The sequence below is a fragment of the Coturnix japonica genome, unplaced genomic scaffold (assembly GCF_054131305.1).
Source record: "Coturnix japonica strain WE unplaced genomic scaffold, WE-NBRP24 Scf078, whole genome shotgun sequence".
In the NCBI taxonomy this organism is placed as follows: domain Eukaryota; kingdom Metazoa; phylum Chordata; class Aves; order Galliformes; family Phasianidae; genus Coturnix; species Coturnix japonica.
In genome coordinates, this window is record NW_028188981.1 from 110,811 (window position 1) to 134,678 (window position 23,868).

At 53.6% G+C, this 23,868-nt stretch overlaps 1 protein-coding gene across 2 annotated transcripts; it reads left to right on the forward strand.

The window, feature by feature from the left end:
• The first annotated feature begins 18,589 nt into the window (after positions 1–18,589).
• TMEM106C (transmembrane protein 106C) lies at positions 18,590–23,193 on the forward strand. 2 transcript variants are annotated; one of them, XM_015850375.3, is made up of 8 exons: positions 18,590–18,631; positions 19,385–19,605; positions 19,714–19,777; positions 20,291–20,450; positions 20,732–20,872; positions 21,110–21,159; positions 21,432–21,485; positions 21,836–23,193. In XM_015850375.3, the coding sequence occupies exons 2-8, from the start codon at positions 19,404–19,406 to the stop codon at positions 21,981–21,983; spliced, it is 819 nt and encodes a 272-aa protein (XP_015705861.2). In that variant the 5' UTR covers positions 18,590–18,631; positions 19,385–19,403; the 3' UTR covers positions 21,984–23,193. The 2 variants fall into 2 exon arrangements, with proteins under 2 accessions (XP_015705861.2, XP_085390319.1); XM_085534193.1 differs by lacking the exon at positions 21,432–21,485.
• Positions 23,194–23,868: the final 675 nt, after the last annotated feature.

Genomic DNA, 23,868 nt, shown 5'->3' on the forward strand with positions numbered 1-23,868 from the left:
GCAGCGATGGGTTATTTTCCTGGCTGCTTCTTTTCTCCTTCTCCCCACTTTTTCTTTCTATTTCCCCTTCTATATCATCTTCTATTATTTTAAAGGCCACTAAATGCTTTCTCGAGAGGCACCGCAAACAGCCACCAGCTCTTTGGTTCCACGCTGCTTTCTTGAGCCTCTCAGCTGATGCTGGGGATTTCCTGTGCAAAACACCAGCAGAAAACCAAGTCTGGAACAAAAGTGAGTTAAAAAACCCCAAACAAATCGAGAACTGAGAGCACAGCTCTGCAATTTAAGCCACGGTTTGAGTGTACCCAACTGCTATGGCTTCATCCCAGGGCGGCCTGGGCTCTTCTCAGCCCCATTGAGGTCATGGGGCACCTGGAACCCAGAGCTGCTCCAGGAGCTCTCAGTTCTTGGTTCCACACCTGCTTTAATGGGAACTCAGCACAAACAACACCCTGAGAGCCTTTAGAGAGGAAATCTAATCTGCTAAGCTTGGAGAGAGAGAAACACAAGGAGAATCCTGCATGGGGGGGTCAGTGGTTACCTGCATCGAGGGGGTATGCCATGCCCTGCTGCTGTGAGTCCCAGGAGCTGCAGAGCTCAGACATGGAGACACCTACAAGGAAGCACAGTGTGCAGTGACATGACCCCAAGGGAGAGCACCCACCCCACCCCACAGCCCCCTCTGCATCCCCATAGGGCCCCACACAGCACAGAGCCAGGAGGTGCCACAGCTCTGCATGCAGACACGTTGCTAAAGGAACGGGGAGCGCAGCACAAGGGCACGGGGAGGGAAGGAGATGGAGGGAGATGCACAACACGCACGGCTCACCCCGGTAATATTTCCCTATAAATCTCAGCCCCTCCATTCCACCTGTCAGGCGTTCAGCGCTGTGCGACCCAACGGCGGCGTGGGATGGCATAAAGCAGAGCTGAATGGCTGCTATTAATGTGGGGCCTCGCACAGATCCTCAAAGTCAATGGGATCACTGCGGCACTTGGAGCAGAGGATGGGGATTTTACTCCCAGCTCACATCACTTTGTTCTTTCAGCCTGCAAAGGGGAAGCACCACAACGGCACCGGACCAACACCAGGTCAGGACAGAACCAAGAGGAGGTTTTAAGTCTCTTTACATCCCTGAAGTTCTGCTTTCTTAAAGCAGGGAGGGCGGGTTGGATGGTCATCACCAGTACAAACTCAGAGCGCAAAGTGATGAAAGCATCACAAAATAACCACAGCACTGACGCATCCCTTAATACTCCTCACTCTGCCATCACTTCCCAGGGCAGCACGTGTGGATGCTGACACCTCCAGGATGGGATAAAGAGGCACTGATGGCATAAAGCCACCACCAAAGGGATCCTCCAAACCCCTCCTGCTCTCTGCCAGCCCTCAGTTAAAGGACAGCACGCAGCAATGAGGTCAGCAGCTCATTAGGGAGCAATACGCCAATGCCAGGCAGCTCCCCGTGGGATGCAGCTCCGAGCTGCCATCTCCGGCTTCTTAGGAAACGTTACTCAGCCCCATCGTGGAAATGACGTCGCTGTGGGGTGGAGCACACGCAGGAGTTTCCCTCCGCCCCCCCCCCCCGAAAGGTCGTTCATTCATCAAACGGGACATTCAGCCTTCGCCTCTTGGAAGGAGCCAAATCGTTTGTTGTAAAAGCTCCGACTTCTTCCACTCGGGCAACGTGAAAGGTCAAACTCGTTTTGCAGCCGGTTACAGTAAAACCACAGCAGGTTCTGCCCCAGCAAAGCACAGGGGTCTGCCCCAAAAGGTTTCACACCCTCCTCCTTCCCGAGGCGCAGCAGGGCAGGAATCATCACGTTTCTGACGCTGCTTTTTGCTGCTCTGCAGCTCGAAGAGAAGCAGGGAGGGATGCTCTCAGTGGCACCCCGGCTTGGGATGCAGCCAGGGGGAAAAAGCAGCGCAAAGCCGAGGTCGGAGCAGGTGGGAAAAGCAGCAAATTGGCCAAGAGCTGCAGCTCCGCTCCAGCCACCTCCTCAGCAATGAGTTATTTGGGACAGTGCTGCAACAGAGCCCTGTTTGGGACGGGGCTGGGATGGATCCCGCAGACATGGGCAGGGAGGATGTGGCAAGGCTGGCTCAGGGCTGCCCGCCCCACCGCTCCCTGTCTCACCCCCGGGGCTGAGTCATTGCAGCGCTGACGTCTCACCTGCGTGCAAGCAAAGCGACACGGTCCTTCCTCTGCACGGCTCTGTGCTGCACCGGGCTGCAATGTGAGCCCCAGCTGTGCATGGCCGGTGGGCCGAGGGAGCAATTGGGGAGCTGAATTGGGGAGCAGAACATTTGCACAAGCAGGAGAGCAATTCAGGAGGGGTTCAGTGCTCTACAAATATAACCCAAAGGAAAGGGTTATTGCAAAGGAAACTGAGTGAAGGCACAGATCAGAGCTGGGACCCCTGCTGGGGGTGCAGCTGAGTGCAGGAGCTAGCTGTTCTACTGCGAAGCACACACAGCATCTGCTCCTCTTCCTCCTCTTTAAAAGCAAAGGACCCTCCTTCGGGCTTGGTGTTATCAGAGCTATTTCTGAGCCCCCTCAGTAACAACTTGGGCTCTGATAGGCAGCGTTTTGCTGAAGTATTTCCTCATGCTTTGTCACTTTCCTTTTTCCTTTGCCAACTGGCCATTGCAAAACCCAGACTCCCGGCTCCTCCAGACTCAGCAGAGGGGAAAAAGGCTCTGGAGAAGGACTGCTCCCACTGACAGCCTGAGTCAGCTGCACAGCAGCAGGTTTCCTTCCCAGCATCACGATGCTGAAACGCTCCCTTCTGACAGCACGTTTCTGCATCAGCTGCAAAGCAAAGGCCAAAGCAAAACCCCACCGAGGGACACAGCTCAGCTGCCCCACACTCAAACACTGCACAGAGCCAGAAATAAACTTAATGCAAAACCCCACGATAGAAAAACCTTCACAGTTACGGTCTGTGGCTTTGCATGCATGCAAAACACAGCGTGCTGAAAGCAGCAGCCCTTAACTTGGGGGAAAACAGATTGCAATGGTTGGGTGCCAGTGGGAGCCTATGGGCCATATGTGGTGGGGTCGGAGCCCTCATATCTTGCACTGAATACATTTACATCTAAAAGAGAGAGCAGGAATTTGTCCAGACGAGCACAGAGGTGAAGAACTTGCCTCCGTTCTGGGACTTGGAGGGGAGCAAAGACACTTAGGGAAGAGCTGAACCCTCCCCATACAGCATCCCCATACATACATATCCCCATATGGGGGGACATCTCAGCTCAGAGGGTTTCGAGCGTTTGGAGACCGACATCCTCAAACGACTCCAAGATGCAGGAAACAAACCACGGCGATGCCACGAAAGCATTTGTCAAGTTCTCGGTATCTTCGTTTCGCATTGTTGGGTTCATTTCTTTGCCAAGGAAAACAAAAGCTTTCCTCCATTCAGCCTGGAAGGAGCACGATGGCTGCTGAAACCTCCATAAATCCTCAGCCCAGCGCTGCTCTGAGCGATGCTTTGCTGAGCCTTGGAGAGACCCATTCACTCTCTGGGCCGCTTCACTATTTTCCTGGCTCTCACGCTCAATTAACACCTCTGTAACACGTCAAAACAAAGCGATGCTCCCTGAGCCTCTGGCGATGCACTTGCATCCCAAGAAGCTTTTCCAGTACAAATCAGCCTATTCAAAGCATCCAGTCGCAGCACGCAGGCAAACCCCTTTCTCTATTAAAGAGACAATTAAATCATTTCCTTCTGTAGCTCCAGGGAGCCCCGTTGCTTTCCAGGAGATTTATTAGGCAGCTGACTGGCAGAAGACGAAGCACAGCCCCCACGTGCACCCTTGGAGCTCAGCATCACTCCATGGATGCAGCCCCACGTACAGCATTGACACCTGCCCATAGAGAACAACACCATCCTTCCCAGCTCTTCAGGGAGGGCTGGTTGCTTCCCCAAGGGGTCATAGGAGCCCAAATCCCCCCCAAGAGTGGGGCTGGGAGACCTCTCAAGCACAAGGGAGCACACAAATGTCCAGACTCCCTCACCCACAGTGCAGCAAACAGCCTCAATGTGCACAGAGCAGCTCCAAGGATCATGGATGTGTTCCCTCCTGTCCCACTTCACACCCACTGCAGAGCAGAGGGGCTGCAGTCCAGATGAAAAGGCATCAACAACACAGAGAGGAGCAGAGGAACCCCACAGCCAGAGATGAGCATCGTGGTGCAAAACAAACCCTCAGCAACTTTCCCAGCCATAGACGAGCTCTTTTGCCACATTAGCCAAGTATCTTTATGGGATCTCCCATCGCAATTAGGCAATAAATCCTTACAAACGCAGGTAAAAGCAGAAGGTATTTCTAAGCACCGTTCTCCTGATGGGGAGGAATGAAGTAAACAGATTGCCAGATTACTGCTGGGCCACCACAGCAGGAACACCTCCAACCTGAGTCCTGGCTGAGCTGTCATTGCAGCCACAGGAAATCAGCAATGATGCTGGAGATCCAGAGGGCACCACCAAAGGTTGCATTGCTTTAACACGGGGTTTTTGTGAGCACCATGGCCTTCCTCCAGCCCTCTTTAAGCAAAGAGTTGAGCAGAGCTTTGCACTTGGCAAAGCCAGCGGAGTTCCTCTTATTTTCCCCCTCCTCGCATCCGTATTATGGCTTTGTGGCACTATTGGTGGGCAGACAGAGGTTTGTTTTGCAGTCCACCTCGCTCAGGTTCTGCCCTCACCCCAACCATGAGCACACAACTTGCTGCAAGAGCCCACAGACAGAGGCAGCTCCCTGCACCGTCTGCCAGCCCGGATGAGGAAACCTGGCACACCCCTCCGTGCCCTCAGCTGCTGATAAGGGTAATGACAGAGGAGCAATGGGTTACAGCATCACCAGTGCGCCCACAGACCCCCCGTCCCCACCCCAGGGGTTGGGTGTGAGATGAGCACCTCACAGCTCAGTGCTGGTGCTGCAGCAGCGGGGCACAGGAATGGGATTGAAGGATTGAGGGAAGGATGCAGCAAAGCATCTCCAGATATAGGGCTCTTCCTCTTCACTTGGAGCCCTCTGTCTGCTCCAGCCAGGTCCTGGTGCCCCCTCCTCAACCATAGGATCAGAATAAGTCACATTGGAAGGGACCCACAAGGATCAGGGCTTTCCATGGAGCACTGAGACCTGAAGATGCTCAGATCTTCACTGCAGGCTGAAGGAGCTGTTCCATTTTAGAGTTTCCTATCTGCTGCATTGATTCACATAGAGATTCAGAGGCATTTCTTGGGTAAAGGAAGTCCAAAACCAAAAAGGTTTTAGTCAGGAACAGCATCCAGCAAAGCACTGATCTCACCGGCTTCAAAGAAAACGTGGAGCAGTGATTCAGTGCCACCATCACACTGAGTGGTCCCAAGAGCTTCACACACATTTAAGCCCTCAGACACATCGGCTGCCTTTATGAATTGAGTTTCCTGGGCAGCTTTGGCTCTCAGTCCACTAACGGGCCAAAAATAGTCCTCCAGTAAATGCTGCTGCCAGCCCTGTGGCTCCCATTTAACAATAAGGTACTGAACACCAATTGCTCTGCAGGTCTCAACAGCTGATTCCAGGAATGGGGCAAATTATCCCCATTTCCCTCTGTGGGAAGGGACAGGAGATGAGTGCTTCTAAGGGGAACAGGAAAACAGGAGCCGCCTCTTCCAGCCCCGTCTGAGTCCTTTTCCTTTCTCAGCACTAAACTTCAGAGAAATACAGCAGGAAGAACAGCCCGACCTGGAGGGGAGGGGGGGGAGGGGGGGTGGACAGGACAGCATTTGCAGCAGCTCCAACCACCACAGGTAGGGAAACAACAAGCAGAGGGAAGGGTAAAAGTCTGCCAACAGACGATGCCAACAGCGGGCACAGATCAAACAGGGCCACGTTGTTCCCAGGAAGAAGAGATCAGCACCTGCCCCTCTGCCCCCACCGAGGGGCTGTGTGCCATGGGTAGACTATAGGGCTGCCATGGGGAGGGGGCTCTTCTCATTCTCCTCTCCTCTGGGCTTAGCAAACTAAGGGACCTCAGCTGCTCCTCCTGACACTTTTTGCCCTCCAGACCCTTCCCTATTTTCATATCCCCTCCTTCGGATGCTCCCTGATAGATTTACATCCTTCCTTCTGACCTATAAAACAGCTCAGCGCTGATCAGAGCAGGGAGAGCACCGTGGTGGTGAGCTGCAGGATGCCTCACTTCCCGAGCAGAGCTGTGGGAGGATGTTAATCACCAGCCAGTGGCAGACCCTGACAGACCAGGATGCTCGGGTGAGAGAAACAACATCAGGTCCGTGCAATGGAAATCTGGGAGCAAAAGGAATCTGCTCCACAGGTTTGCAGTTTGTTTAAGGAGGGAAGGCAGCTGTGAGGTGGTAAACAGGATTATCTCTGAAATAATTTGGGCTTTTGTAGTGCTGAACTTAGAGCACAATGATTTACGGCTCTGGTACAGCTGCTGCTCTGCACTGCCTGAACCAGCACCTTGCTGGTGTCCCAACCCAGTTATGGTGCATCCAGAACAGAACCACAAATTGCTGAGCAACCCAAAGTCAGCACTGTGCTGCTCCAGCCCTGCCTGCACCCAGACCTTCCCCTGCACCCTGCCTGGCAGCAGCTGGGACGCTGCTTTGTTGGCTTGTCTGAGACATGACACAAAAAAAGGTGACGTGTTGGAGCTGAAAAACAGGTTGGTTTCACCCCAGGTGTGCCCAGCAGCAGCGCCAGCTCACAGCTCTGAGCACCCAAAGTAGCTGCAGTAAATATAACACTGCTTAAGGTGGCAGCTTTTGGACCTACCAAAGCAGCAGCACCTCCGTGCCCGTGGGCACCCCAAAAACACATGGATGGTCCCCAGCACTGCAGCTGTTGGGTGAGAGCGAAGGCTTTGCTCCGTGCTCCCTTATATCTGCCCCCAAACGCTCTGCTGCGTCTGAAAGGCTCACGCTTCCCCATCATTCAGGCTGCTGCTACCGACTCCCTCCGCATAAACCCCATTTCTCATCCTTTTGTGGTTAAAACCGGATCGGATCCGGAGGAGCCACTCGGGACCTCCCGGCTCTGAAGTCAGAGGGAGGCGGTGCGAGAGCGGCGGTTCGCAGGAAGGATTCAGCCCCGTCCAACTTCCCCTGTGACTCAGCACAGCCCACAAAGTGCTCTGCCCAGATTCGGTGGAAGAGCCCGATCCCAGCCGGGCACCGGGACCCGCGAGGAGCAGCAACGGGAAGAGCCGCCGCTCGGGAGCGACGGGCGGCATCACCCCGGCACTAAGAATCCACGAGGTCAGGGGAAAAAAGGGACAAAGTTCAGTATCCAGGCGGTCCTGCTGCAGGATTTTACTCCTCTGGGTCTCCTGTGACAGCACAGGCTGTGGAAGCAGCTCATGCTCAGCCTGAGCTCCAGCTGTGGAGGTTCTTAGCAGCCACGGAACGAAGCCGTGCACGGGAAGCTGCTCAAAGGCATCAGAACAAACTCAGCCGAGCTCTGAAGGCACCTCGGGCTGTGAGTGCTGCAGTGCCACGGCGCTTTGTTTGCTTTCCATACCCATTTAACGAGCAAACGTGCCTGCAAGCACAGCCTCCCTCCAAGCAGCCCCAGCAATGTACCCCCATCCTCCCATAGGGCTTCACCTCTGCTGGGCACTGCAGGTGGGAAGAGCTGTCAGAGCACAAAGTGCTGCAGCAGCAGGACATGAATGCAGCCAGAAATGCATCCAGAAATGCACCCAAACAGCTGCACCACACTGTGTAGCATCAAGGTACTGTGACCCTGCCCCACTCAGGCTGTTTTCTTGTCCCACATTGCCATTCTTATCTCCAGGAGCAATTTCTCCAAGCTCATGTTTTCCAATGGAAACTCTGCCTCCAAGCAGCGTCACCGTGATCTCCGTGCTGATATCACTGCTGTGCTGCACTGCTCCGAGTAATAGCACAGCACTGCAGGGCATGGAGAGGACAGGGCCGAGGGAACACTGTGTGCCAAGGAAAGCACAGCAGCACTTACTGCCACCCCAGCAGCATCACCTGAACCTCCCCAAGTCACCCATTTCCCCCTTGATCTAAACTGACTGCGTGCCTCATCCACGCCTTCATTTCCCAATCACTGTTTCCAAAGCACGAGCAGACAAGGAATCCTGGCTCTCACAGTGCAAGAATCCAGGAAGGACGGACAGACAGACAGACAGGAGCTGTCCCTGCACGCGGGGAATGCAGCAAAGGGCTCTTCCCCTATTTCTAAAGGTATGCAAACAGGTTCTGGGGAAGAATGCAAATAGCCATCCCTGTCCAAAGGGAGGAAAAAAGTCACATTAAGAATATGTGACACCTCCAGAGACTCTGAAGGAAACTCTGGGAGCATGTTTAACATGAAGCTCGTCGGGTATTTTTGCTGCTGTTGAGTTGTTTTGGTTTGGGGTTTTTTTCCTGCTAGAAGCAGAGGAAAAGTGTCAGCAAACAAACAGGCAGAGAAATAACATCTGCTGAAGGCATCACTTGGATTTGTGAGATCATATGAAGAGAAATGGAGCCTTCACCCCCTGGCACAGAGCAAGGACCAGGAGATGCTGCTCTGGGGGGCTCAGGGCAGGGAGGGCTCCCATTTCAGGGCAGTGGGTGCAGCAGTGGAGGATGCAATGAAAGCAGGTCAGGTGTTACAACACAACCATACCTCCAACTGCTCGGAACAAACACACAGAGCTGGGAATCAAAGGCTGGAGGAGAGCAGCTCCTCTTTGAGTGCCAACTCTGAGCTCTGCAAGAAGAGTCCAGAACTCAAAGGTCTCAGCATTGACAAAATCATAACACAAGGAGCAGAGATAGAGCCCTCAGAGGCTGCCAACCCACTCCGGTGGCCTTTGAAATAATAAACTCATTTATTAAGATACCAGTAGATAGAGGACAACATCTGAAGCCGCTCCCAGGAGAGGAGAGCTCGCAGCTTTGGTCAACTCCTGCTGCAATGGTTGGAGCTCAATGGGAGGGGGGTGCCTACAACCCCCAGCCATGCTCATGCATCTTCCCTATGGCAAGTAAAACCCTTTTGTACAACAACATCTCTGGCTTGTCTGGCTCTGCTGTGATCACAGACTTCCCACCCAGCTGCATTTTAAGCCATTTATTTTACCAGGGTGGGGAAGAAGCGATGCAGAAACAACCAGATTTGGAGAAGCTGAGCGATGGGCGCTGATCCGAGTTGGATTAATCACCTCAATCAGCTCCTCAGAAACATAAGCCTTGACCAGCCCTCCTTACAAGGCACATATAAACTCTCCAGGCTTCCTCCGTGGTGTAAAACAGATCCAGAGTCACCACTGAGCCCATTTCCCATTAGCATGACCTTGCAGCAGACAGCACGGGCCACCATGAGCCCTACTGTCATCTCCCCTAATAACAAGTAACAGAACCAAAACCCTCACTGGTCACAGCAGCCTTAGGGTAAGGTGGGACCTGGAGTCAGGGCAGCCCTGGGCTGAAAATACACAGCTGGTGCATTTCAGTGGGATATTTCCATTTATGAGAGCAGAAAAGTGACCCACATCACCCCCAAGGCCATCCTGCAGCCAGGACTATTTGCATGGGATAATAGGATAGAAGCTGCAAATGATCATCTCCAAGGCAAAACCTTCCAGCCCTCCCCAGTCCTTCAGGATAGATCTCTGCCCTGCACAGACCGATCAACGTGATGGGGCTCAGCTTGTTGGAGCACCTCGGCAGCTTCACACTCATGGGCTGACCTGAGGGCAACTGTGATCTACCCAAGCTGGATCCCAGCCTGCACACCCCCCTCCTTCTCTCTATCCAGCCCAACAAACCCCACACACAGAGCAGCATTTTCTCAGCAGATCTCTATCAGCCACATTGAGGACAATGAAAAACCCAACAGCCACAGGTTCAAGCCAGAAGGGAAGGAAAAAAATCAGAGCAAGAAGCAAAACCGAGTCAGACCTCTCACCAAAGAGAAGACATAGCAAAGTGACCACTGCACATCAGCACGGATGGTTATTCCTCCCTATAGCACATGCCCAAATTGCAACCTACTGCTGCAGATCCCTGAGGAAGGGAGCAGACCCAACACACTCACGGAGCTCCTGCAGCTCCCTGGGCTGGGTGGCTCCTTACCTGCAGTAGGAACGTGGCTGCAAAGTGCTGCTCCTGGGGCTCTGCCTGTCCGGGCGAACACAGCACCGAGCACAGCACGTGACAGCCGTGCCCTGCCCTCCACTGCCAGTTCCTTCTCCAGCAATTTGACTGCAGCTCAAGGAAGTGAGTGGGTGAGCAGGGTGAAAATTGTTCCCCTCTACTCAGAAGAGCAGAATTACCCACAGATTTCTCCTTCCCAGAGATGAGCCGCAATGATCCCATTACCCCACGTCGGCCAATTTCAGTTCACTTCACCCTCAAGTTCGAATGATCCAAGCAGGTACGTGGGTTATTAGAGCTGGTAAACAGGGTGAGAGCAGAGAGGCCGTGAGGCATCATCCCCACATGCCAGGTATGAGCAGGTTCACATCACCCATGGATGCAGGCATGGAATAAATGGCCTCTTGCAGCAGTTCTGGTGCAGATAGAGGGTCTCCTACCTGTAGATATAATTGCTATTTGAAGAGCAGGCGGCTCAACCACGCTGCTTTTTGGGTCGTCCCCCATTAAAACACCATCAGGACAGCACAGGATCATCACAGGACATCAGAAAAGGGAGGCAGCAGCAAAGTGAAGCCACCCAACAGAAGCACTGTCCACCACTGAGCAGACCAGGGCAGCACTCAAACATCTGAGCACAATGCAGAGATGCTCAGAAAGCCATTTCCTCCCCTTTGAGCACAGCTCCAAGAGCCTGACAGCCAGGGGGATGCTCTGCACTCAGATCCCAGGGCACAAGGCTGAAGGGCACAGCTCCCAAGAGGGGACAGAAGCTCAGCATCCACAACTGCTCAGCACCACCTTCCCATACAGCGTAACACAGAGCTATCAAATCACAGGGCCATAACATGGCTTGGATTGGAAGGGTCCTCAATGATCACAGAGCCATGGAACGGCTGTGGGTGCCACACAACACCCAGCATTGTGCCCACCCTCAGTCCTGAAGGTGAACCAACACACACACACAGCTCCAACCAAGGACACAACTTGTTCTGCAAAACTAAGCAAGTCTAAATATAGATCCCACTTGTATCTTATCTACTTTCTGTTAAACGGGCGTTTGCGTGAGGCTATAAGTGTTTATTTATGAGAAACCTTCCAAGTCAGCACTATCCACGTCCCCACAGCAGGGGAAGGGAGAGGAGCCTTTGCCAGCCTCGATGTGATGCCCCCAAAGCCCCATCCTATAATACATGCCCTGCACCACAGGGCACAGCCTCAGCTCAGCACCCATCTCTTCCTGCCCAAACAGGAGGAGGCAGCGGGGTGGAAACACTGATAAAGCAAGAGGTGCTGTCGTGTTGCAGCCGTGGGTTGAGAAACCAAAAGGCACCGAGCAGGATGGGGCACAGCACCATGAAAACGCATGGACTCCTCAGCAATAAGGACTAGGAGCAGCCAGAACAGCTCCTTCAACCACATCTCAGCCAGAAGTCTCCATGAATGGAGGCACTCACAGCATCTGACTGTTGGAGAACCACAGACGGGGTCGGGTCAGCAGCTCCCAGTGTGTGTTCCTGGCCTTGAGATGCACAGGTTCTGGGTATTGGTTTCTTTTAATCACTCCTACACCTCGTTTCCAATAATTAGCAGGCAAAAGTCACTTCCATGTGTGAGATGGTTGAACCACAGGTGAGAAAGTTGTGCCTCACAGTTTGATTCAGCTCAAAGGGAAGGCAGACACATGCAGGAGCTGCACTGGTTGTTCACCCCACTGCCTCAATGGTGAAGCTGTGCCGAGCTCTCCTGGCCATACAAAACCCACTCCTTGGCCACAGCATCTTTCTCCTTCAGGTCACTGAAGCCCTACATTAAAGCTTATGGAGTCACTGCCTTCCCTTATCTCTCAGACCTTTGCTCCCCTTGTCATTTACACCCCTCATGCCCTGCTCCAGCACACACTCCTTTCCCCTCCCATCTCCAATGCCAGTTGCCAGATGCTCTCACAGCCCTCAGCACAGCAAGGGCTAAGCAGGAGGGGAAGCATTGCTTGCAGACAGGGCCTGCCCTGGGCTCTCACAGCCTGCAATGCCCACACTCACTAACCTCCCAACCATGGTTGGGTGTCCTATTTGGACAGAGTGTCCTTATAAACAAGACCCACAGCTACTTTAAAAAAGTAATAATAGTATTCTTCCTTTCTACCTGGTGCTTTGGTGCCCTCTCTGCAATGGGGCACACACCTTCATACAGAGCCTCAATTAAAGGGACACTGCACAGCTGCAGCAGAACACACAGCTCCGAGCTGCAGCAGAACACACAGCTCCGAGCTGCAGCTCTCCCTCTAATGGCTCAGGGTCTATTTTCAGGTTTTCTTGCCTTTCTCTCATTGGGGTGTTATATTTCAACCTTGCAGGTCTGCTCTGAATTCGTGCTACCACCTCCCCCCACAACCTGCTGCACAACAGCACTGTCGCATCTCAGCAGCCATAGAGGGAATGCTTAAAGAGGAGCTGTGACATATGAGACCACTCCAGCCCCCCAAAGCATTCTTTTGGGTCAAAAACCAGCAAAATAAATGACTAAATCAAGCCAGGTCCTGCTCGCCAAGGGCTGCAAGACAAGGAGCAATGGCTTGCAACGACTCCCACCTGCTGTCCAAAGAGGCAGCTTTGCTTCCAGCAGCACAGTGCTGAGATGCTGCTTTCCCTCATCCTTGCATCCCTCTCTGATAAGGAAAGGCAGCACCCGGACAGACCCACATAGAAACTGAGATTTGGCCCCTCCGATACGAAGTCCTTCAGCACAGCCCCTCTGGGCAGCGCCCACCCAACCCAGGGAGGGGCAGCACTCAGTGCCAACCCCCAGCCCTCCCTCCATCCCTCCCCACTCTGACGGTGCCCGTTTACCACCACTTCTATTTCTCTCCCGGTGATATCTCAGCGTTTCCCCCTCACAAAGCCACAGGAAGTCTGGGCTGGACGGGCTCCGTTCAGCTCCGTGGGTTAAACATTATTCTCTGGGGCTGGAGGTGTGCTCAGGGGAGAGGCACTTCCCAGAGTTACACATTAAGAGCTCAGATCATCCACTTGTTTTTGCCTTGAGGACAGCGAGATTTGGGGAGAGGACACCGAGGGTGAAGCTAACGAGTTCCTGACTAATGATAAACCCATTTCTGTGCCTTGTGCCTTTGATGCTGGGTGGGAATCTGACACAAGATGTCACACAGACGGCGGCACCCGATGAGAAGCAGAACCTCGATGGGACCCACCGAACCTCACGTGGTTCTCACCCTACCCCTGCACCTCGGGGGGTAAAAACCCATCCAAAAGCAGCCAGAAACCCAACGATCCAAGTGCGAAAAGAGGTTTGAGGAGCAGTGACAACTCAACCCCCCCTCAGCGCAGCAGAGGAGGCAGCGGTGGGCTCCTGCCCCGACCGCACAGCCGCCCCGTCCCGACATCGCTGAACGCTGGGAGGAAGATGAGTCAGAGCCCGGCGTGGGAGGCAGCACCGAGGGGCGGCTGCTGCCACAGAGCGGCTTCTGGGGAAATTCTGCCGAGTGCCCCGAGCAGCTCCGGGCTCAAAATGGGGTGAAGAAGGGGAAGGAAAAGCTCAGCTCCTCTGTAGTCCCCCCTCCTCCACCCAGATCCCTTTGGGCGTCTTACAAGGACCGACCTCCCCTTTAGGTCCCTTCAGATGCCCTACAGCAGCCCCGACCCCCTGCCCTACTTCCAGGTGCCCTATAGCAGCAACTACTCCTTCCCCCTCCCCACTCTTTCAGGTGCCCTGGCCCTACTTGCTGTAGGGATGGCTTGCTGTCCTTCCTCTTCCTCACATAACCCCCCAGTACTTTGCTATACCTTGCATTAGGATCTTGAAGGGTCACAGCTGTCACAACCAACATGGGCAGCCCCAAATCACTGGGGAATTACAACCCATCACAATTACTGTGCTTAAGATCCCACCTGGTAGAGATGGTCTCACATCCCTCCAACAAATAACCAAAAACATCAAAAAACACCCATTTTTTGCCCAATTAAAATGAAGGAGCTCTTTAAGGCTGATCATTAATCAGGCTCTGAGCCGAGTCAGAGAGCAGCATGTTGATGTAAAACACCAAACAGGTACCCAGAGAGAAGGGGACATTGGGGACAGGAAGGAGGGACTGGAGTGACCACACACAACAGGGACACTGAGAGTAATGCAAAGCTGGGGAAGGGGCTTTATGTGAGCATGGGATATAGGAGGGGATCCAGCTTCTCCCCCAACAGTGGGGGGACTCAGACCCACACTTCTAGTTAAAACAACACCCAGAGGGGTGGCTAAAAGGGGCAGGACCCCCCCCCCAGCCTAACTGGGACACAGGGAAACCCTTAGCATCCCCTTAAAAGAGAGTGGGGTATTGCTCACAGCGAGGAGGTAAAGGGGGCTCACACAGGACCCCAAACTGGGCAGGGGTGCAGTGTTTCAGGGGGACAGATCACCCCCAAAGCAAGAGCGGGGGGGGGCAGTGAGACAACACACAGCCAGCACAGCACCCCCAAGCTGTAGGAGTGCTATGGGGTGACTCCAAACCACTATGACCATCGGGAACAGAATAGGGGACCCCTCCACACTGAAGAAGCCCCCATAGAAACCTCCCCCACCACCTGTTCCCCAACGACCACCAGAACTGTGACCTCCCCCCCCCCACAACCTGAGGCTGCTCCCACCACACACAGTACTTAAAGACCATGGCCCCCCATGGCCCCCCATGGCCCCCCATGGCCCCCCATGGCCCCCCATGGCCCCCCATGGCCCCCCATGGCCCGTTACCTGCTCTCCCAACGCTTCCACCCCCTCCCTCCCCCCCCGCCCCGGTGCCGCCTTTTGACGGGAACCGCCGGCTCCGCGTCCCGCCCCCTCCCCCAACCACGCCCCCTCCCCGGCCACGCCCACCCTCATCCCACCAATGAAAACGCTGCGTCTCCTTGACCACGCCCCCAAAGGGGTGGAGCCATCTAGATCCCGCCCAACATTACCATATTAGGCGCGGTTTACACTAAGCCCCGCCCATTGTGGGCGTGGCTTGGGCTGGCGGGAGATTGCACGTGGCTGCCCGGCCCGGGGACCCCAGAAGGCGGCAGCGCTGCACCCCCCCCTCTTTCAGCCCAGGTTATTCCTTTCAGCCCAGGTCATTCCTTTCAGCCCAGCTTCTTCCCGTTTCTGAGCCCTGTGGGGTGCCCTGTGCTCTACCAGGGGCTTCTGGGCAGCTGCTGCTGGTTCTGCTTTGAGTTTTTGGGGTGCTGCTGCTTGGCATTTTTGGGGACACAGACCCTCTAGGAGGTGCATTGGGGTGTGCAGTTTTACTCCCTCTCAGCACCTACAAGTGCCCAAGCACGACTCCAAGCACAAGGATCTATGTGTGCTCCTGGCAGTCGGGGCTGTTTGCAGCCCTCAGTCTGCTTGGACTCTGCTCACCCCCATCATGACTCCACATCCTGCTCATGAGCTGAGCCTGTGTAAAGCCCTCACTTGTTTTGGGATCAGGGACAGCCAGGTCAGCATAAGTGCTGATCTCAGCCACCCCAAGTCCCCTTATTGGTGATACAAATCAAACCCAGAGCTCGGGGATTCGAGCTGAGCCCTTTCAGTTCACACTGCAGCCCCAACCCAAACCTCTCAATGTTCTGGTCACCTCACAGCCCTGCTCTGAAAACCTCCAGATATTTGTCAGCTTCTCCCTTTTCCATCCTCCAAAACCCGTCCAGCAACATTTTATAAAGCAACAAGAAAGGCTTCGAGAAAGTCCCTTCCTGATGATCCAGGGTTTACCAAGTGTCCCCTAAACTCAAAATCCCCAGAGGAAAATGAACCCAAGTGTGGGCGTCACAGCAGACAGCAATCGCCGCCATTCAGCTGCGCTCACCGAGTTCAGCAGCTTTAATTTGTGTGGGGAAAAGTGTTTTGCTGAGTGTTTTCAAATTGATTTAATGAGACCAATCGGTGAAAAAAAAAAGAAAGAAAGAAAAAATCTGGGAAGAAATGAGAGTTCATTAGAAACAATTGGGTCATCCAGAACTTTTACAGGGAGTGAGGAGCGTGATGTGGCAGAGGAGACAGACGGGGATGGTGATAGGGATGGGGAAAGGGAAATGGATAGGGATGGAGATAGGGATAGGGGTAGAGATAAGGATAGAGATAGGGGTGGGCATGGGGATAGGGATGGGGATGTGTTAGGGATGGTGATACGGGTGGGGACAAGGATTGGTACTGAGACAGAGGTAGAGACAAGGACGAGGGTGGCTCTCGTGCTATTGGGATAGACACCCTGACTGGCCTTGAAGGGAAAATGCCTTTAAAACTGGAACAAAAGGGATTAAACCATGACTTCTGGCCCCTAAAATGGCTTCACAATGAGTGGCACCTCCTGGACAGGACCTTGCATTGGAGTTTCTCATCCATAGCTTTGGGTGCAGCTTCTTTCCCCCCGCATGGATTCTCTGTTGTCTGCTACAGGGCTGAGCTGACCCTTCAGCCCACCCTTAGTGGCTCAGCAAAGGCTTCCCTCTCCCCATCCCCTCCCCAAAATACCCCGTGCGAAGCCCATCCATCCTCTGTTCACCTGAGGGTGGTGGGATATGAGCAGCTCATCCAATTAGGGGAGCAATTAGTGCAGACCGCAAGGCAGGGAGCCTCCCTTGTGCAGATGTTCTGCTCTCAGGAGGAAGAGAACAAACGATCCATTAAGCTTCCACCAGCAAACACTGAGCTGCTGCAGACATATTTCTTATCATCAATTCAATGGTTTATGGTTTAAGTGATTACGAAGGGAAGGAATTCAGTTTTCCACTGAACTCTTGCATTTATTGGGGCAGCAAAAAACATGGGAGATCACACCTGAAGGCTCTGCGGGGTTACATGAGCTGACCCCAAATGTCCGTTTTGCTATTTGTGCTTCTGTCCCACAGATACAGGGTTTGGGGTGAGGGGGATGAATGAGCTGGTTTCATTCTTTCCTCTATTATATTTCCCCCCAAAAAAGTGCATTTCTGCTTCCTCTGCACCCATCTGTAACTGGGGAGCAGTGGGGAGAAGGGAGGAGGTTGGATTTTAACCCTTTGCAAAGCCCCTAAAATCCCAATAAATGGATGCAGGTGGATCAGCACCCCCAGCAGTGTGGAAAGAAACCCTAAGGGACAGTGCAGGAGAAGGAAGGGACAGTTAGGAAACGTGAATTTAGCACGAGAAACCCTATGAACCTAACGACTATGAACCTAACGGCTGCCAACGAGAGAGGCTTAAACGACCCTTAAACGATGCGTTTTGGGGTCATTTGTGGAGCTTTTCCCCTCCAAACAAATCCCCGCGTTGGGAGCATCAGCTCTGAGCTCTGACGGGGGGTGAAGCCTGGAGTAGAGGTTAACAGCTCTGCGTGTGTGTGCATAGAGCGGTGGAGGAGCTGCAAGGCGACATCTAGCGAGCCGGCAGCGCCAGGACAAAGCGAGCAGGGCTTGCACGGCCCCGTGGCACGCCCAGAGCATTGCACGAGCACGCCCGAGCATGCACGACCTTGCACTAGGATGCACGGCCTTGCACGAGCGTGCACAGCATCGCACGAGTGCACGCAGCCTTTTGGTTTTGCATCTCCTCCCCTGATCCCACAGCAGTGCGGGGGGCTCAGAATGGGATGGGGGCACCCATAGGGGTCCATACTGCGATGGGAGCCCCCATACTGGGATGGGAGCCCCCATATTGCGATGGGAGCCCCCATACTGGGCTGGGAGCCCCCATATTGCGATGGGAGCCCCCATACTGGGATGGGAACCTCCATACTGCGATGGGAGCCCCCATACTGGGATGGGAAACTCCATATTGCGTTGGGAGCCCCCATATTGCGTTGGGAGCCCCCATAGCGGAGCACAGAGGCTCCACACTGACATGATGTCCCCATTCTGGTGATGGTCCCATACTGGGATGTAGCCCCACGTGGTGGCTGAGCGCATCCATACAGCTGCCATCCACACTGAAGAGCTACAAGGACCCCCCCATAATAAAGCCCGTTTCCCCCATAATAAAGCCCATTCCCCCACAGCGCATGCGCACTCCGCCCCCACGCTCCCTCCATCGTACGCATGCGCGAGGAGGGCCTTCCCTGCTAAGGAAGGCGCATGCGCACACGGGACACGTGCCTTCGGGGCACGCCCCGCCCCCTCTCACGTGCCGAACACCCGCGTGCTTGCGGCGCATGCGCAGTGCGGACCACGCCCCTCAGCCCCACCCAAAGGTTGGGCCGTGCGCAACGCCCTGTGCGGCGCATGCGCACTGAGGGAGCGGCACACCCAGGCGGGGCGGTGTGACGTCATTGAGGGGGCGTGGTCAGCAGCTGCCCCCTCCCACCACACGCACCCACTACCAGTGGGCGGGGTGTCAATCAAAAGTGGGCGGGGCTTGAGGGCACCTCCCCCATCTCCTACAACGGAAGTGTGGGGGCGGGGCCAGGGGGAGGTTCCGCCTATCGCCGCCCGGCGTCGTCGTCATAGCGACGGCGGCTGCGCGGCTGTGAGGAGCTTCGGCTGTGGTGGGTGCAGGGGGCAGCGCTAGGCCGTAGTTCCATGGGGGGTGGGGGCCTGGGGGTCTTTTGGGGTCCTTTGAGGGTAGAAGTGTTTGTTGTGGATGTTTGTGAAGGGGGGGGGTTGTCTTTGAGGGGGCTGCCCGTTGGTGGGCCCTTGTGGGAGGGCCCTTATGGGTAGGCCCTTATGGGTAGGCCCTTATGGGTAGGCCCTTATGGGTAGGCCCTTATGGGTAGGCCTTTATGGGTAGGCCTTTATGGGGGAGGGCTTTGGGTTTTGGTTTGGGTTTGGTTTTGAGGTGGGGGGGGGTATTTAAGGACGTTTGGCTTTTTAGGAACCGTTTGTGTGTGTCTGTGGGGCTCCAAAGGGGATCTGAGGCCTCTGTAGGGCTGTCTCTGTTCTGTGGGGTCTCTATGGGGCTCTGTGGGGTCTCTATGGGACTCTGTGGGGTCTCTATGGGGCTGTTCATGGGGGGGGATCCCCTGGCTGTGTGCTGGGGGGGGGTACCCTGTGGTGGGGGGTGGGAGCCTCAATTGGGTGTTTTTCAGATAGGAGAGGGATGAGAAAGCAGGGGGCTGTGTGTTAGGGGTGTGCAAGGGGTGTTGGGGAGGGGGGCTGTAAGGGGGGTTATTCACCTCCTATCTGTGCTGTGAGGTGGGGGCTATAAGGGGGGTTATTCCCTTCCTGTTTGTGGTACACGGTGGGGTTTCTCTGCCCCAAATCACACTGAGTGGCTGCTGTCTCTGCTGCTGTCTGTGCAGCTCTCCCCCCATAGCTGCAATGGGTTCCGCACTTTCCCTCTCGGCTACCAACCCAGCTTCCAGGCAGAGGAGGAAGGCTGACGGTGCTGCTGATGGTGATGATGATTTACTCGATAGCCAAGACCGCAATGAGGACATTGCCAAGTTTCCATACGTTGAATTCACGGGTCAGGACAGCATCACCTGCCCCACTTGTCAAGGCACTGGCTGTATTCCCACAGGTGAGCTCTCCTTTTGTCCTTAGCAGTTTGGTGCTGCAATGTTCTTTATGTACTTAAAAGGTTTTGCCATTGTCTGGAGTCGGTCACTGTGTTCCTTCTGCTTTCCAGAACAGGTAAATGAGTTGGTGGCTTTGATACCCTACAGCGACCAGAGGCTCCGTCCACAGAGAACGTAAGTCCTTAATAGGAGCATAATTCAACCTATGCAAGAAGCAGACAGTGCTCCTCTATCACTGAGTGCCACAACTCGGAGCTCCATGCAGTCTGCAGCCTTCCCTGTGCCAACAAATACAGCTTAAACTTTCACTTTAAATATTTCCTGTTAAGTTCCTCCATAGGGGAGAACGTGGAAACAGTCAACCCACTCACACACGTTGTTTTTGTGCTCTTTACAGAAGAGAAAGAAACTGCTTTCCCAACAGCACCATCCCTAGATTCTGAGAATGCTTTGGGGGGAAAAGAAGGATTGTTTGGTTACTCATTACCGAAAAGTGAACTGTGTAAAGGGTGGCTGTTTAAAGCAATCTCAGATATGAAAATGGTTAGAGCAGCACTTCAGTGTCTCTTTCAGGGAAGAGCAGATAGGTTTGGTTTTGCTGACGACTTTAGGTTTCAGGCACAAGATTTCTTGCAGTTGCAGATGCTGCTAATGCAAAGGCTGTGACCCATTTCCTGTCTCTTCCAGGAAGCTCTATGTCCTCCTGTCGGTGCTGCTCTGCCTTCTCATCTCAGGGCTGGTGGTTTTTTTCCTCTTTCCACACTCAGTCCTGGTGGATGATGGTGGCATTAAAGTGGTTCAAGTCTGGTTCGACAGGAAGAACTCTGTTGTCCTTCTTGCCATCACGGTAAAGTCTTTGTGCATCTCTGTTCTTGAGGGAATAAATCCTATGCTGAGCCCCTCCTCCCCCTTTTCCTAAATCAGTTCATCAATTCATTAATTATAATTCAGGAGAGGGGGAAGGGGGGGAATTTCCCGACATGTATTTTGAGTTCCTCACCCCCCCACATCCCCATCTCTTCCTTTCTCCCCTCTCTCTGTGAACATCAGAGTGGGGAGAAAGGGAGTTAGGGGCCAAAATGTGACAGGAGTTTCAGTGCTACCTGTGTCACCCTGCTGTTCTTCCAGGCCACTTTACGGATCAGGAACTCCAACTTCTACTCAGTGACAGTGGACAGTCTGACCAGTCAGGTGCAGTACATGAACACTGTGGTGGGCAGCCAGCAGATCACCAACATCTCCAGCATCCAGCCCCTAAGCGACAAGCTGGTATGTGTCTTTAATTGCACTTGCAATGTGTATTGTAAGCATCACTAAATCAAGTGTGGAACTGGTGTGGTATCTCAAGCTAACTTGAAGGCACTGCATCTGTGCCTTGAAGTTTTGCTTTATCTCCTGGCTATGCTTTTTGCACAGCTGAAATGCATTGGAATGCAAGAAATACTCTGACAGGGGTGTTTTGGAGTGAATAATCAAACTGCAAGTGAATGTGTTTCTGTCTTACAGGTGAATTTCACAGTGAAGGCAGAGATGGGAGGACCTTTCTCCTATGTGTAGTAAGGATTTACTGTTCTTTGTGTATAGTAGGTTTGAGCTGCTTTAGTTATTGCTTGCTCTGGAAATGACTTGCTTTCTGCTAACTTTCTGGAAAACAACCATTTGCTAGAAATGACTTGAAAGGCTGCTTTGTCAGGATGTTGTGATGGGGTTTTGGATGTTGAGTTAGCACCAGAGGTAAAACAACATCAGTAGATTCCAAGAAATGCAGTCATTTCTGCTGGGCTGCTTAGCCTGTGCTGACCACTTTCTCTCTTTTGATCTCTTCCAGTTTCTTTTGCACGTTTCCCAAGGTGAATGTGCATAATATAGTCATCTTCATGAGGTAGGTTTAGCTCTGCTCCTGACTCAGAATGGAACTGGTGCTGCAGCAAGTCTGGGGCACACAAAGAAAACTGGTTCACTGTGTCAGCTTTAATCCAGTCTAGATGACACAGGCAGGTAAAATGTAAGATGGAGAGGACATCAGATGGCTCTGAATGGAGCTTCTACATGATGGGTGCTGTGTTCTGCGGTTGGGGATGAGCTCCCTGCACTGAGCTCTCTTGGGGATGTTGGCTGAAAACCTGATCCCCAACTTTAGAAGGGGCACTTATGACCACAGAGATAGTTTGCATTGAATGGAGGGATCCACCCCTGCTCCTGTCCCCACTAAGCTGCTCTCCCTTCCCTCAGGACGTCAGTGAAGCTCTCCTACATGGGCCGCAGGACGCAGAGCTCTGTGGAAACGTATCACTACATCGACTGCAGCACCAACAACACGGCCGACCCTCCCCCTCTGCCAGCCCCCTCCCTGCACGGCGTGGCTCTGAGCAAACCCTGAGCTCCCTGCTGTGCTCTGGGGGTGGTGATGGTGCAATATGGTGAAATATGAAACGTGTAGCTGTGAAAAAGGGACTTTCAGATGGAAGCAGAAGGATTGCGAGCGACTTTAGGAGACTTAAAGGCTCTGGGTCCCTTTTACACTTTGTTTCCTGCAGCTGGGCTGCACTGCTGGCTTGTCCCTGACATCCTTGTTGTCCATGTACAAGCCACCAGCTCCAGAGCGAGAGGCCTGCCTTCCTCTCGAGTTCTTTGACCACTGTTTTGTGTAGGGGAACTGGGGACTCAAACTCTGTGCTTTGGGGTCCAAGGATGGGACTCGAACTCTGTGCTTTGGGCTCCAAGGATCTCAAAGGCTTAGATCTCAGTCTTGGAGTTTAACGCTGTGTCTGCTCCTTCCAGGGCAAACTTGAGTCCTGTGTGATTTATCCCAGTTCTGTTTGATGGCAGCCTGTCGCTGGCATCTTTCAGAGCAAGACTTGATAAAAAGGGATCATTCTGTGCCAGGAATGCACTGAGATGGTGAAAGCTGTGTAACTTTTCTTACCTGTATAACTTGCACTAAGAGGAGGAAAGGGAATTGAAACCACCAGAATGCTTTCTCCTTCGCTGGCAGCTGAGATTGTTTCCAGAGCGACCCGATACCAAAACACCAGTCTTAATGAGGACAGCCTCATTAAGCAGGGTGCTGCTGGTGTGGGAAGGGTCCCTGTGGCTTTGACCCCCTGATCTATGCGTGGCTCTGAAGCTGCTGCTCGGTGTGCGTGGCATTCAGCAGCTGTGAATCCCCTGGTGTTGAAGCCAGAGGAGCTGCAGCTCAGTGCTGCTTTGTATTTGTGCCCTCTGCAGCTGAGCGCAGACCTGAACTGATTTCCTTGAAGATAAAAGGGGAGTTTTGTATTTCGGAGCTGACCGTTCCCAAAGGATGGCAAAGCAAACAAACCTGCTGCTGCAGTTCATCCTGCTGCAGTTCTATGGGGCTGTTTGCTGTGTTTGCAGTTTGGAGGAATTAAAACTTTGTTCTGCTTTCTCCCTTTCTGCTTCTTCTGCAACCACATCACTGCAGCCTCCCCTGTTTCCCCTGTGCTGCTCTCTATCCATCTGGGTATGGAAACAAAGTGCCCAAAGGCTGCATGGAAATAGCTCTGGTGTTGTTTTTTCAATGAAGGATGCTTTCTCTTGTTAAGTGTGAAATAAAAATGCCCTTTGTTAAGAGGTGGAGTGTCTTCCCAGCAGAGCTGAAGGTTGCTGAGTGAAGCAGGACCCTGTGTCTTTACATGGAAACTGAGGCAATGCTGCATCCATGTCCTGTTCCAACCAGCCTTTATCCCACAGGGGGTGCTCAGTGTTGGGGTTGGCACCGTGTCACCCTTTGCCTGAATGCCCCTTGTCTCTCACTGCTGATATAGGGGAATGAGGGCTGAAATCCTCACCAATATTGCAGCGCTCCAGCACATCCATTCCCATGCAAGCTGCAGGGTTTGGGTTCATGGACCTCAGCTCATCACGAGCTCCTCACACAGTGCTGGTAAACCCCCATCAGCTTCTAACTGCTGAGTGGAGCTTTCAGTGAGGAAGCTGCAGGAGTCACACGCTCAGCCCTTCCTCGTCCTGCAGCCCTCAGCATGGGGTGACTCTGTGTCCCCTGATGGTCCCCAACCCTGTGCTGTGATGCTTTGGCTGCAGAGAACTGATGCTCTCGTGGTCCTAAAGCAATTCTGCTTTAACCCAATGTGGGGGAGAGCTTGGGGGGCTGCCTGCAGGATCCCCCCTGTCCTGCTGCTTGGCTGAGCAGGGAAACAGCTGGTGGGGCATGGAGAGCCCTGTTAATTGGGGGTGCCCTCCGGGTCATGTGGCACTTGGCCTCATAGGGGGTGTTTATTTTG